Consider the following 16,092-nt stretch of genomic DNA (forward strand, 5'->3'; position numbering starts at 1 on the left):
GTATTACACAACTCTAATAGAATAAACTTGTTGGTTTTGTCATTGTTTGTTATTTCTCATGATCCCTGTGCTGCATGAACCAGGACTCAAGGTACAGATTATTTTTCTACTTTCTCTAAACAACAGTACCACTTCTGTGGGACACAATTTTAAACACAATCTCAAAATTTAAATTTGGCTTAGTATAAATCAAAGGTTTTACAGAAAACTGATTTGCATGGCAGCAGTTACTTACATTTTCAGAATCAGTGCACAGCAGTGAATGAGAACTTAAATCAAGGACTTGTAGTTGGAGTCTTGCAGCTTCCAGCTCCAAACACAGATTCTCAGTTTGTTTTCTTTCTGCTGCCAGTTTGCACTCCATCTCCATAGTCACTTTATTCAGTTTCTGCTGCCATTCTTCCTTGTCAGATAGATTTTGCTGTTTGAGATGATCTATTTCTTTTCTTTCAGAAAGTATAACTTTTTTCAGCTCTTGTATTTCCTCATTTTTCATATTCTCTTGAATGTGAGATTGGTCTTCGAGCACCTTGATGGCCTTCTCGTATGTCTGACACAGCATCTGAAGTTCTTCAATTCTACTCTCAAGGTTAGATTTTCTGGGAGTAATACTGCTGGGCTCCCTAACAGAGTCCAATTTGTGATCGTTATGACAATTTTCAACCAAAACTTTTATTGTACCTTTTATTTCTGCAGAACTGTCCAGCTGATTCATGTCCTCTGTCCATTTGCACGTACCACTGTTAACCACCTCACTCACTTCTATAAAACAGGGACTTTCAAAAAGATCCGAGGAAGAAACTGTGGACTTAGTTTCATCTAATTTAGACAGTGTGTCATTGTGGCTAGAAGACAGTGGCACTCTCAAAGAATCTATATGAGCACTGCTCAGACTTGTTGACAATGCAGAATTTTCTGCCTTCAATATTTCAATACAAGACTGTAGCTCAGATATCTTTGAGCTCATACTGCAATGTTGTTCATATAATTTTATATGTTGATTCTGGAAAGACAAAAGCTTCTCTCTTACTTCAGCAAAGTGTATTTTAACGTCTTTGCTGAACAATTTTAAACCTTCATAGTCAGAACTGGGTCCAGTATTGCATTCTTTAAGTCTGAAGGACGTTTCCTTATTGTCAAAATACATTCTCAGATCACTGTTATCACTTTGATCCATAAATTCATCGGGAAAAATAGCTTTCTCTGCCTTTAAATTTTTATCTGCATTCATTATGTTCTCTTTCTCCTCTGCCACTTTATTATTACCTGTGATACCATTGGTTTTTGAGTCTTTAAATCCAGAGGCTAATACAGTGTTCTCACTTTGCAACCTCTCACACATTTTCTCGAGCTCACTCAGATTGTTTACCATTGCCTGCAAAGAGGATGCCATGAAGACCGATGAATAGCTTTCATCCATTCCTCTTTTGCCACAATTCTGAGAAACATCATCATAATTATACTCTGATGAGTGTTCATCTTCATCTAATACTGTAAGTGGAGAATCTGAAATTTTCAATTCTTTAACAGACAGTAGTTCTTGCTGCAGTCTCTCTCTCTCTCTCACACTTTTCTCAAGTTCCACTTCCATTCCTTTTAAAGCAGTCTCCAGTTGCATCACTTCTAACCTGTAGTTCTCTAGGGAGAGTTCTCTGTCCTCAAAATCCATTTGAAGAAGCTCAAGTTTAACTTGGTATTTATTCAGCTCAAATTCCTTATCTTCTATGGACTTCCTCAACTCTTCTGAATGGAGTCTCTGTTCACAACTTAAGTTGCACATTAGAGGTTCACTTTTTGTTTCTAGTTCCTTCTCCAATTGCTCCTTGTCTTGAAATATGATGCCACATTTCTCTTGCATCGTACTTTGTGTGGTCCTGGCATTTAGCATTTCCTGTCTTAAAGAGTCAAGCTCCATAGAAGGCACATGTTTGATATTGGAAAATTCTGACTGCAGTTGCTGAAGTTCTTGAACCAAATCCTTTTTAATTTCTTCTGAGGCTATTAGTTTATGCAAGATGTCTTTATTCTCACTAATTACCTGTTTCTCTTGTTCTAATTTTGCTTTCTTTTCCTCAAATTCAATTGTCTGCTCTCTCAGAATGCTCATCACATTTGCATTTTCTTCTTCCACCAATTTATACTTTGCTTGCAAAACTTCAAGCTCGGTTTTGATTTCTTCAGTTCTTGATTCAGTAAGTTGTCTTTCCTCCTTGTGTTTTCCAGACATTTCCGAAATTATTTCTTCTCTTTCCTTTAAACTATCAGAAATATTTTTATTTGCTTCCAGTAAAGTTATTCGTTCTTGCTCTAAAGCTCTGCTTAAATCCCTAAGGGTTGCATTTTCTTCAGCAAGCTCCTCAACTTTTTTGCTATATGAGCAGATCATTGAAGACATGTCTTTCTTCTCTGAATCCCATGTTCCAGACATGAGCTTCAGCTGTCTTACCGAATCCTCAAGTGACTTATTATTGATCTTTAAATCCTGAAGCTCAGCTTGTTGGTTTTCTAATCTTTCATTCAGAGTTTGCAGTTGCGCGTCCTTTTCCTCAAGAATAGCTAAAGTTTTTTCAGCTAATTTCTGACGTGCTGAAATGTCTGCTTGCAAGTTACTAATGTGCTGTTTAGTTTCTGTCACAAAGCTTTCATGCATCTGTTCTACATTGAATAATCTTTCTTCTGTTTCACCCTTTATTTGCAGTAAATCTTCATACTGCTGCTGCTGATTTGAATTCAGCTGCCTTTGAGCCTCTAAGGAAGTCTCAAGAGAAGAGATCTGATCTTGTAAAATGGCCAGATCCCTAGTGTGTCCTACTTCTAGACGAGCTCTTGCACATCCGTGATCTTCAGCAACAGAGTCATTTGCTGCGAGTTGCATATTATGTAAACCACTTTCATCCCGACCACTTTGTAAATTAACTTTGCCATCTTCTGTCATTTCTGAATTGTCTTTGGTTTTTACAAGGCAACATATTTTTTCATATTCACCAAGCAGGTCCTGATAGCATTGCTCCCTTTGCAGTCCTTCCCTTGTTGCTAACTGTAACTTTTCTTCTAGTTCACCAATTTGCTTGATAAGCTGGAATATTTTACAGGACATATTTTCTATGTCTTTACAGTACTTTTTATCAGAACATTCTGCTTTCCGCTGAAGTTCATCAAAAGCTTTTTTTTGTTCTTCTAATTCTGCACTTCGACTTTCCAGCATGTTTTTAAGTTCTCTAATCTCTGTGCTTTTCCTGTCACTTTCAGTTTCAATCATTCTGAGTTTCTCACTGTGCTCATGATTTTTGATTTGCTGACTTTGAAGGGAACTCTCCAAGTCATTAATATGAGTCAGCATACCTTCCTTTTCAGACTGAAGTTTATTTATAAGATGATCATTTTCATTTTTCCATTGAGAAAAAGCAGTAGCCTCTTTTTGCAATTCTTCACATTCTCTCTGCTTGAATCCAAGAAGCCTCTGCAAAGCTTCTGATTCTTCTTCCATTTTACTGATTTTACAGTTTTGTTCTTTGATATGATTATCTTTTTCCTTGAGCAGGTCTTGGGTAGAGTCTTGTTGCTTTTCCATGTCAGCTAAAGCTATTTTCAGCTTCTCCAGCGAAAGGGAGCTCTCCTGCTTTTTACATTTCTCTTCCAGTAACTTCAGCTCTGCTTCCTGAAGAGTATTCTTATCTGTAAAAGAAAACACCATCAAATCTTTAGCAGTCAATACTGGCAATTCTACTGATAACATTCTAACTGAGATATTGCTATTTACTTTTAGTATTTTCAATTCTCATTCTAGTGCAAAGCGTTACTCTCAAGTTACATCACTGGTTAAAGGCTTGTTTATATCACCTGTGGATATGGGACACTGGGTACAAACTATGTATAAACATTGTCAACTTTCCACTCTGCAGTTTGATACAGTCTGGACAAGGGGTAAGGGTTTTAAACTGAAAGAGGGGAGATTTAGATTAGACATTAGGAAGAAATTCTCTACTGTGAGGGTGGCGAGGCACTGGAACAGGTTGCCCAGAGAAGTTGTGGATGCCCCATCCCTGGAAGTGTTCAAGACCAGGCTGGATGGGGCTTTGAGCAGCCTGGTCTAGTGGGAGGTGTCCCTGCCCATGGCAGGGGGGTTGGAACGAGATGATCTTTAAGGTCCCTTCCAACCTGAACCATTCTATGATACCTGTTGAGCCTGTGTCTTTTTGGCCCCTCACCCCTTCTGCCCCCCGGACAGGTCTCATTCCAGTATGTGACCTTCTTCTAGGTCAGTCTTATATTCTGTTACTGCCAAAGAATGTCTAATTCTACACAGTCATTCTTCCAAATTGTCATAGTTGTTGCCCTGCCTCGATAGGAACAGACTAATAACCAGCAAGGATAAGCATGGGGCTGGAGGGGATGCAGGGAGGCATTATGTTCTACTAGCTAGCTGGTAAAGCCTGCAAATTTTCTATAAAATCAAAACCAAATCATCAGTTGAAAAACACTGAAAAGTTTGGTCATTAATTTTAAGGAGAACAAAATCAAATTAAAAAGCTTCATTTTGAAATTTTAAATGAAGTTTGATTGATAAACAGAAACAAGTGGGAATCTATCCCCTTTCTTTAGTCAGATCCACTAGAACGACAAGGTATATTTATTTCAACTCAGTTCCTGAAAAACTGCGTTCTCTATTAGAAACAAACACTGCAAACAAGACTCAACTATAGGTGGTTATGTAACATTTTCCTACCCCTTTTTTTTTTTTAACTCTGCGAAACACATAAAAGAATTGCAAAACAGAAGTTTTCTGGTTTAAATAGACTCTATGAAATTCAGTTTGCTGATAAGTTCGGTACACTTCAGTTAATTTAAGAATTGTGTATCTTCAGGAACCATATATGTTCATAGACAAAAATTCATTTCCATTCAGGACAAACTCAATGTTGGTTAAAAACACTAATCATATCCCACAGTGGAGACCTTTTACTTAATTCACAATGAAACTTACAGGATTGCGAAAAACAAACATAATTAAACACGCAACAGGAGTTCTGCAAATTTAAATACGTAACTCACTTTTCATCTCTTCTGCAAAATTCTGGCTCTCCTTTAGAGACTGCTTGATCGTATTTAATTCTTCTTCACGTTGGTGGATCTCTTGCAATTTTTTTTCAAGTTGGCAATCAAGAAGGTTTTTCTCCTGCTTCACTTCCTAAAACAAAACCAAATAAGACCGTATTTCATGTGAATTGCCAAGAAGATCAAAGAATTCAGTTCATATACATCAAAAGAAGGATATTCCATTAGGTCTTATTAAGTCATTGGGCAGCTATCTCTGGGTTCCTAAGCACTGCTTGGAAACATAAGCTGAACTAGCTGACAGCATTTGAGAGATGCTGCCAGTTGATGTAGTCAGCATGCCCCTTGTTTGCATAGAGCGAACATCTTCACATGACCTGCCCCAACAGATCAAGACAGGACAGGACATATCCTACAAAATCTGAGTTGATCAAGTTAGCCTACTTTCCCAAAGCAACAAAGGAAACAAATCTCTGCAATGGCATCAAAATTAACAAATTAATAGATCAGGTTTCACCTATCATCTCAGGTAAAGACAAGTTTTCTTTCCACGGAACATCATCATTATGGCAATACCGGTCAATTTTATTTAGAAGTGCTTACTCTTTCAGAGGATGGTTTTGCCATTAAGAGTCTTCCAAATAAATTGAGTTTTTTAAAAAAACAAACAAAACAAAACACAAACAAAACTATGTAACTACATTGCATCTAGGAAGCCAAATACAAGTTCCTTTAAGGAAACTAATCCTTTTTCTCCAAACTCCTGTGCTGCTGGACGACAGATGGCATGGAACTGGCATGGCCCAATTGGAAACAGGCCGTCAGTTATTCATCCGTTTACCACTAGCAGATGGGCAGCACTTAACAAAAGCCAAGCTCAAGAAATGGAAAGGTCTGGATGAAAAAAATTAAAAGTTTGCTGGCACGGCAAGCTTGTTTTTGCAACAACATAAATAAATCACCCTCAGAACATGATTAAAATTGTCACTGTCACTAACAGTTGCATTCCCTTCTATTCATAGGCTTCCCTACCCACTGTTTAAAAAAGAAAATCCAGTCATATATAAGTTTCAATGAAGAAAGTTTTCTAGTAATCTTAATAATTTTTCAAGGAAGTACAAGTGTCTGAACTTCTTGCATTCAAAGCATCATATGCAGATGCAATACAAGTACACAAACTAAACAAGCCTGTTCATTAGAAAATCTAGGGTGATCTGTAGAAAGAAAACCAAACAAGTTTAAAGAATTAAAATGGCTGAAAGGTCCAATTATTTTGATTTGGTCCAAAGATTCCCAAATAAGCAGCACTTAGCAAAAGCCAGGAACCTGTAATTTAATTGACTAAGTATCTGATAGTAACTAGCCCTTTACACTTTCTAAAGGTATCAATTTGGTTTCAAGCCAGTTATGGATTCTACTTGTACGTTGTGTTACTCAAGTTAGCCATTCTGCAACTGTTCCTTGAAAATGCAAAAACACAACCAAAGCAAACCCCAGAACCTATATATAGGTAGTACTGTTATTCTGGAGAAACTCTTCACGGGGCAGGCTTATGAGCAATTTAGGGACTGACTGACCAATTATTCCAAGAATAGTTATGTGCTTGCTTGCACCATCAAATTGTAAACCGTATGCTAAGATGCCAGAACTGCTAAGCTATTGAGATATCACCATTGCAAAGCTTAGTAGTCCTTAGACTAAATATATCCTGTATGTCTCAAGTGTATCTGCTTTGCAACTTTTTTGGAACACCAGTCTTATATAGCAAGGACTAAACACAGCAGCGGATCAAACATCAGAAAACAACTGTATTCTCCACTGAGTAGTTAGACCATTAGTTTAAGACTGCAAAAATTTCCCTTTAATAAAGGAAAGAAATCCCAATGTCACTCTTGTTTTCTTTTGCTATAAACAAAATCTACTGTCAACAAAGCCTCCAAGACTTCAGAAGAATTCAATGTAATTTTTTGCATTTTACTTATTTATGAAAATGAGGAAGACGAGCCATGCTCTAAGTTCTGCTGACATATACCATGCTTTCTCACGTGTGAGTCTTAAGATAGTGAACTGTAGTGTTACTGATATCTTCAAATGTTACAATCTCCCCCAGATTAAGCTTCTTTATAAATTTACTGGTCATGTTCAAATACAACATCACATCACCAGCTGTTCAATTGTCTGACCGAGACAAACAAATATGAAGAAAAAATCTGACCATAGTTACAGCCTAGTAAGAGTGATACAAGACTGGTAGATAAAATGAAGCACTCCCAAGAATTTGCAGCAAAAAAGGTATTTACACAAGTTAGATGCTCTCTGACAACGGGACCTCAAAAAAATGGATCAAATCTAACCTCACTCCATAATTTCAACGCCAGAAAGGGCATGAGCCCACAATATCTGATATAAGCTATCTTTTTTCTTTTTCCCCTCACAAAAAATATGAAAGATTACATTAAGAACATGCAGAAGCTTGATGGAGGCTTTCCTCCTCTGGAATACACTCGAAGAACAAAAATTATCTTGATTAGTCTTACCACTGGACAGCACCAGTTACATTTATTTAGTAAATAGGTTTTAAGGACTAACCACTATCTGGCATGGAACAACCCGTATCTGTACTACTAAAGTCTTCTATCTTCCCAAACAGGTGGCTCTAACCAAACCGCTTGCTGGGAATGGTCCCAGGTTCATGTGAACTCCCAAACTGTGTCTGGGAATTGTATGAAAGAGTGCTAGTCAGCTGGGCCAAGGCCATGAGAAGTGCTGTTCTAACAATTAACAGTATAGTCACATTCCAATAGCTGGGAATGTTCCCAGACATTGTAATCTACCAGTTTCACAATATACTAAAGCCGTACCTACATTTGTGCTGATCTGAACAAATCCCACTATGTTACTTTAAATTTGTTCGTAGAGTGTGACAGGTACATTTTTTAGCAAAAATTATGCCAGATTACTTTATATCTGCTCATGACAACAGGCAACAAGCAAAATAAGTGTTTAAGTAAAACAAACTGTGACATGGATTACATGGGTATTGAGCTCCCTTTCTTTTTTTCTTCTGATTCTCCAAATAAAGGATAAAGTTTGCATTGAGAGGTCTCTAGTGGCGCAACTGTAACAACTTCAAGTGTAGCTGCTCTGCCTGCCACCAAAGCAAAACAACATAACTGAGAAGATAAAGGAGACATTAAAGTGAAAAGATTTCTGCACGTTTGAATATGAGGTAGTATAGCAGCATCCAAAGACTTCTCTGAATTTATCTTCATTTTGGGGGAAAGTTTTTACTGCAGTGTATATTTGTTGGATTGTGTTTCTTCTAAGAAATAGGCATTTATTTCTTTTTTTAAGAGCATATAGTAAGTCTTTGTACAAAATCGCTGTTTGGCAGTGTGCATCAAAGCAGTTGTCAATGATTCTAGAATTTACTTTTAAAAAAATCAGAGAAGCATTGATATATTTTTACTTCAGGACCAAAAGCAAGAATCTCTTGAAAGAAAAATCTGTTTTTGATAAAAGGTAAGTCCAACATGAACTAGAACTGCATCAGCAGCTATGAATCCTAACCACGCAGCCAATTCCACAAATTGCATTAATCTACATAACACTAGTGAAGACCTCATTTTGTGTTACAACTAAGATATGTTATGAAGATCATCCATAAAAGCGTTTAAAGATTGCTGATGGGAAAATATGCTACGTGAGTAAACGCTCATCAGATCAGTGTTTATAGATTACCAATTTAAGCCATTAATTCTATCAACTACTCCCCAGCATTGGTTACCTCAAAGCTTCTTGTTAAATCATTTTCCTTAGCCCGGGCTGCTAATAAAGCCTGCTCTGCTCTGCACAGCTTCTGTGTGAGATCACTGGTATCACGTTCCAAGCGTTGTTTCACTGCTATCACCTGTAATAATGTTGAAAATTGGCATTGTATTCACGGGCACGTATAACATCTTTTTAAAACTCCTGTTCTTGAATTCCCAACATTCTATTATAAAATGAAACTACATTATTTTATCCCACCATGAACCTACAGTTGCTTTACTGTGGTTTAGGAAATAGCTGCTTACTGCCTTTCCACTTCTTTGCCTGTGACCAGAAAGATGGTATGTCTCTAAAATACATGCATTTCTAGACTGTCTGAAATTGGATTAATACATCCAACTTGCAGGTACATCACCACAATGATATCCGTAGGATACAAATGATTAGGAATGTAACAGCTTTTTTGCTAAGCTATGAGAATCAGAAAGTTAGGATCATAACTGCACATATTGCCACAGATTTTATAAAAACTGAACAGGTTTTAGTTCTTTCAAAATAGTCGTATAATGCTCCAGACTAAAAAGGAAGGAAATGCCATTATCAAGTCAAAAAAGGGGAAAAAAAAAAAAGTCTATTCTGAGATCATTAGCTTTCCTAGAGAAAAAACTAAAAGGCACCTATTTTTCTGTCTGTGAAATCAATTTATTCAGTAAGCACATACAAAAAATGTGCATATAAAGAAACCTCCACTGAAAACATTTGACTGTGTGTATTCCCATGGCTATATTTCTAAAATAAAGCAAGCCTGCAAAAAAGTGATTCTCAGTTTTAGAAATGCTGTTACAGTTCAGGCTGCCTGCTAATGGGTCTTCTCAATATAACTTTCAAAAACTTCTGGTCCTTTTTAGAAATTCAGTTAACTCTGCTGCTTTATAGCTGCTCTCGAGAGGTTTTTTTGAGGCTTTTAAACATTCCTCTTTTCTGGTCACCCACTCTTCAGGCTTGTGCTGCTTTCTAACTTCCTAAAATTGTGGTTTTGTGACAACTAATGTGTTCAATAGCAGTTGCTGTCAAAGCTGTGGAAGACGCTCTTCATACTGATGTTCCTCCTTACACAAGCCCTCACACTCATCTGATTTTGTGGAGAATGAGTTCAGGGAGTTAAACCGATAGCAGACACTTGCGCCTGAGTACACAGATGCTAATTAATATATAATCTTTTCTTTGCTCCTTTAGCACCTGTATCAGCCCTCTGCAGGGTCACATGAGGGGTAACCCTGCTAAAAAAGAAGTACCAAGGGTGTGTGGCCAGGCTGTATGAAATGGGGCAATTACACATTGATCAGTTTAGTTCTATCATCAAACCGCACGTCTGCACATTTTCTATATAAGGTGTCTCTTGTGATCAGCCTTAGCTGCTCCTCTCATAAACAGATTTATTTTAGCTGCACTGTGATGCATTCCTATCTCCTTCCCGGTGGGAACTGGACTAGCCCCAAACTTTTAAAAGCCTGTAATTCACATTTAAATACATAGTATTTCAGTCAGAAATGGTAAACACAAAACAGCTACTACAAACTGTATAAAACATTAATACAAGTCCTTACATTTAATGATTTTTCACTTTATGTATAATTAAATTAAGGCAGTACTGCTGAGACAACACTAGCTCTAGTAGAAGATGTTAATGTAAGAAAACCCTACTTTGTCAAATTCTGCCTGCAGGGTGTTGAAGTCATTTTTGGCTTGCTGTAGCTCCTGATTCAGTTTGTTTCTTATCTGGTTGCACTGCTGATCCAGTGTTTGAAAGGAACGCTGCTGACAAGAGAGTTCCTAGAAAACAGCGGTATAGTAGAAAATAAACACATAACTGCAACAAGTCTCATTTTAGTTACTGAAGCAGTAACAATTGATTTTCTTTAGCAGATACTGCCTGCTCAGAGACACTTGTCTCGGTGAACAACAGTTTAAAAACAACCTTGATTGCATGCTGTAAATGTCACATGGGCAAGAATGGCCCTGACCCGATTTATGTCATCTGCTTAAAAACTCCATTAAAGCAACATTCCTATCACAGAAAGGGGGGAAAACTAGTGAAACTAGTGAAAGTAATGTCATTAAAATTCTTCATCTTAAAGATAATTTTCATATAAGAATTGCATTACACTACAAGCAGACAAATTAGTCTCTGCTATTATTTACTTACCATACTATAGCGTTGTTTTTTTTCCTAGGAAAATTAAAATATAGTCTTAAAATAATACCTACCATGTGACTGAGCAACAAGATGATCTTAAAGGGGCAGCCATGAAAACTGCACAAAAAACAGTGTTTCCAAAAAAGACTTCCTGAAATCTGTAGAAGGACGATATAATTTGCGTGGATCTTACAACACGCCAAGCAGGCATCCATTAGGATAAATAGCTGTACTTGTCATTTCTCATGAGGCCTGTTCCTATGCCTTTGGACCTTATAATCATGATTCTGCACAGATTTCAGAGGTTTATTAGGATGTAAAACAATAAGAGGTGTGAGAGAATAAAAAGCAATGACGAAAAAAACCAGGATATTTATCAGCAATAGCTGCTATGCAAAAGATGCAATATGCACTAACAAATTCTGAGATTTTTGTGAAGGGCAAAAGGCAGTAAAGCTCTTGTGCTTCCCTTCTTCATTTTAGAGCATAGGCGTAGTTACTTCACACAGGCAAGCTACTTCACTAAAAGACACAGTACAATTACTGTCACCAGTCAAACAGAACAAAACCACAAAAAAAAAACCCCAAAAAATCTAAAAGAAAATAAAGGTTCAGAGTGAAGGAACTAGAGCTGACATTTTCTGTAACGTGGCTCTGGCTCCCAGGGGCATGAGCCCCCTGCACGCAAGTCAGTGTATTTTAGACAGTTGTATGTGTGAAATGATGCCAGCACCCCTTACATTCTGCTTGAGAGCAAAGACAGCACAAGAGGCCCAAGCACTTCCTCCACCAGTAAGACATCCTGTAAACAAACAGCTCTTGTTTATCACGGAAAGTATGCATGAGTGTGAAACTGTCATAAACAAAAAACCCTGAAAGATAATTGTTAATATATGTGTATGTATATATAATTTAGCATGTTTCTACATAGAACCCAATATAGATAAGTCTGCAATTGCATTTCCACACAAGAAGGTGACAGAAGCACTATACAATTTAGAAAGATGATGTGACACCAGCTGGGTGTCACAGTAGCTGACACTAGCAACTCTGACACTAGCCTGTGTTACCATCTCGGAACAAGGCCTGGAGCTTCTCAGGCCTTTCTGAAAGTTCATGAAATGCATTCCTGGATCTCAGCTGCCTTCGAGAACCAGAAATGTAATAAGGAACACAGCAGCAAGGCTTTACAAGACAGAATTCAGTAGGACCAGTATCTAGGTTTGACAGAAGGGAAGAATCCGTCTCTAAGGAAAACACACAGATTAGAATTTCCACAGTATTACACAAATTTGGATGCCATAATGTGTAAAACAGAGCCTTCAAACTGGACTTGACAACCAAATACTATAAATAATAAAACAAACTTCAAAAAGGCTATAATAGCTCACAGATCACAAACACTACAGAAAAGAAAGATAGCTCTTCACAGTTAATGGCCTTGCTGAAAACCCGAGAATGACAGTATGTAGATTTACGTATTAGTCTTATGAAGGCCTTTGTGTTTCTAATTAAAAATAAATTTTGCTTCGCAAGAGCAGTTCCTGTGTGTGGCACCTAAACTTACTGACACCCAAGCTATCAGCTATTGAGACAAGCTGTAGCAATAAAGAACCCACGTGGAGGATGATGAGCTGCTTCTCTGAAAGAATGTCTCAGAAATATCATATTCTTAAATGACCCCACTGAATAGAGTTCCAGTGCCCAAGGGGCAGGCATCAGGCACAGCAGAGCCAGTATGGACTGGGTTTTTAAGGAGAAACCACAGCAGAAGGTTCATGCACCTTCAACCTTTTGATGAATACAATGACTGCTATATTTGAAACTTTCAAGTGTTTTTTTCATGCTACAACTATTGAAATACAGAGATCAGTTGTTCTTATTTACCACTTCTAGACAAGGTTCAGTATCTCTTTGAGATCCTGGGTTACCATCTAGACTAACAGACTTTGTGAAATCACTTTTTCAATCAAGAACACTGGTAGCAGCACTGTTCATATCAGCCACTCCAGTAGAATTCCTCTACCAACTATTTTATCTTTCTGGATATACCTTGGAGAAAAGGTTAAACATTTGACCCACTCCCCAGAGCAAACTTAAAAGGCCCATCTGAAATGGCACTATCACTTCCAAATCTGTCTTGGATTTCCTAACACCGATGATGTTATTAAGCTTAAAAAGAAAGTACAAAGAGCTTAGACCAAATTCAAATCAGTGCTAATGCTAAACATAACTTCACTCCAGAAAAGTTCCTGGGATACTGATATACTTTGCAAAAGCTGGCATGAAGGAAACGAAACACGCTTACACTAATCCCATATTTTACCATCTTCTAAGCATGAACCAGAATTAGAATCATAGAGATATAATCCTAAAGAAATTTTCTTGTGTGTGAGATACATGAAAAATTAACTCAGATTCCAAAGAAATAACTGAGTCTGAACTCACATATACCTAGTTCTGTCAAAATGAAGCCTAGTTTCTCATGAATTTGTATCTCAGTTGGGTCTCTCGCACATATTCTCTATCGTCTAACAAATACTAACATAATTCTGCATCTCCCCAACAGTCTGTCCCCTCTATTGGGATGTTTGTTTTAAGTTTTTCGCTCTCCTTTGGAATTACCCCTATCAAATTTGATTGCAATTAACTGAAAAGCAGATACACAAAATAAGCCACGTGATTTCATCTCCTCAGTAAGTCAAAATTTAAAAGTTCTTCTTGGCTTACCTGTTGGTATTCCTTTTCCTTTTCCTTTATTTTCTGTTCCAAAGACTGACGAGTACTCTCAGCATTTTGCCTTTGACAATTCAGTTCTTCTGACACTCTTTTCACCTTTTGCTCCATCATATGGACCTACAATAATTTAGTTATCAATCACAAGTGTTAAAAATGCAAGTGATGTTTTATTTAAATGTATATGCATTCACATAAAAAGACTGATTTCACGTACTACAATTGTTCTAGCATTCATATAACCTACAGCGTAACTTTTGCTGGTACCACATAAATTCTTAGCAATCCAAAGTACTAAACTCATACTTGCTTATGTCAGTGATAATACACATATAGAAAGAATATATATACTTATATATATAGAGTTCGGTGTGTGTATATATATATATACACACGTATACACACACACAAAATAATAAAAACATCTTCAGAAAAATCGGTGTCTCTGCAGTCTATGGAAGTGTACTGTATCTGAACTAAATATAGATTATGTTTTCAGTACCTCAGGTTTCTGTAAACTAAAGAATGACCACTAACTGCTAAACAACTACACATTTAGACTGAAAATAACTGGATGTTCCACTGAATTTCAGAGTGATTCAGCACATTGATTTGGATAGGAAAGAGAGAGGCAACTATCTTAGTCTACTTCAACAACAAACAGAAGAGTGTTTTTCACAATTTGAACTGTAATTAAAAAAAAATAAAAATCAGTAGCCTATGTACTAGGTTAACCTCCACAATGAGAGTATGTTAGCTTGTTATCTAATTCAGTTAATTAATTGTGTTAATATTACGTTACCTAAGAGAGTGAAGCAGTGTCCACCTAACTCCATGAACAGAAAAATCCATTTTTATTCCAAAAGCAATCTGTTAATGCAAAATATGTACCTTTTCCCCCTGCTCCCCCAGGGGGTAAGAAAAACAGCAAAGGGTGAACAGGACTGTTTTCTTTTCCAGCAACAAGAGCTGTTTAACGAGTTAGTGAAACAATAGTCTATCTATGCCATAAGAAAGCAAGCAGGTTGTAGTATTGGGATGTCTGGTACGATCACATGGAAAGTTGCCTGCAGAAGCGCTGCAGACCTCATGAAATGTGAAAATACCTGATAACACAGAGGAGATGCTGTGGTCGAGGTCTGTGAATTGTACCTGTGACAGAAGCACACATGGGGCATGCTAAAATTAAATTCAGGCCACGAGGCAGGGAACTAAAATCCAGAGCCTCAATGTAGTGCTACCCAAAGTCCGGGGGGCAGGCAGAGATCCAGTTTCAGTACAAGAAAGAAGAGAAAGGAACAACCTTCAGATGGCAGAACGAAAGGACCCTTCTGGGACAAGATGCTGCACTTCACCTTAAGAATGGGCTGCACCTCAATTCAAATGGAGCCAGTCCTACTCCCCCTTATCCTTCCACAGGCATGGTCCTAGCTATATAATCCTGCCCCTTCCCTTGTGCTGGATTTAATGCCCCTTTGTCTCCTTAGTAAAACAATTCAGATCTCCTTAACACCGATAGCAAATTAACAAGGCAAAATTAAATACATCATATCCTAATCATTTAGAAAGTTGAATCAGGTCATTTGGGGTATGAAATAAATGAAAAGAAAGACTTTTTCAGAGGAATTGAGCTGTTAGATTGGGTCAGCTGTCTTCCCACGATCTCACCGTGGTGACAGTACCTTTATGTAGTCAATGGACTGTGTCAAGAATATTATTTTACCTTACTCCCAGACAAGACTTCCCCTAAACCGGTTCCTCACAAAGCCAGCAATAGCCAAATGTTGCTGTCTCTCTCAAAAGGCAGAATGATTAACGTGCAAAGGTTTATTTTTCTAAAGACCAATACAGAAGTCGAGGGTAACAGCAGTTTTCCAATATACTTAAGTAGCATGTAGAAAATTGCTGACAAAGATGGATAACAATTATTGGACCTTGAGAAGATACACAGAGAAATGTCTTTTTTACTATTCTATAGATGAATCAAAGTAGTAGAAAAGAAAGTAAAAAGACAGATGGAAATACGAAGGTTCAAGGAATGAATGATGTCTGTGCGCTACTTTCAGTTTGCCAAATGCTGTGAAAAAGGACTTTAGCAAGGGAATGCAACTTGATTAATCAAGAAAAAGAGAAAAAAACTCTTCTTACTTGTTATCTCCTGCAGTTTGTATTAAATGATTTTAAACACTGGCATTCTCTTCTTCGCATGACTATGAGCAAAAATCTGAACCATTTCACGCTTTTATACATATGTATTTAAATACACCCTGTAAATTCTTGACTAAGCAAATTGTACTATCCCATTGGTTTTTTTTATTATGAATCCAAACTCC

The 16,092-nt window shown here is 37.3% G+C and overlaps 1 protein-coding gene across 1 annotated transcript in view; it reads right to left on the reverse strand.

The window, feature by feature from the left end:
• The window catches only part of CENPF (centromere protein F), a 43,553-nt gene that overhangs the window by 14,902 nt on the left and 12,559 nt on the right, over nucleotides 1-16,092 (reverse strand). The window contains exons 8-12 of the mRNA XM_054197047.1: nucleotides 13,754-13,879; nucleotides 10,531-10,659; nucleotides 8,843-8,965; nucleotides 5,053-5,188; nucleotides 236-3,675 (exon numbers count right to left, since the gene is read on the reverse strand). Coding sequence (XP_054053022.1) covers nucleotides 236-3,675; nucleotides 5,053-5,188; nucleotides 8,843-8,965; nucleotides 10,531-10,659; nucleotides 13,754-13,879 — 3,954 coding nt within the window. The remainder of the gene's footprint in view (nucleotides 1-235; nucleotides 3,676-5,052; nucleotides 5,189-8,842; nucleotides 8,966-10,530; nucleotides 10,660-13,753; nucleotides 13,880-16,092) is intronic.

Source organism: Rissa tridactyla, chromosome 3, assembly GCF_028500815.1.
Source record: "Rissa tridactyla isolate bRisTri1 chromosome 3, bRisTri1.patW.cur.20221130, whole genome shotgun sequence".
Lineage (NCBI taxonomy): Eukaryota > Metazoa > Chordata > Aves > Charadriiformes > Laridae > Rissa > Rissa tridactyla.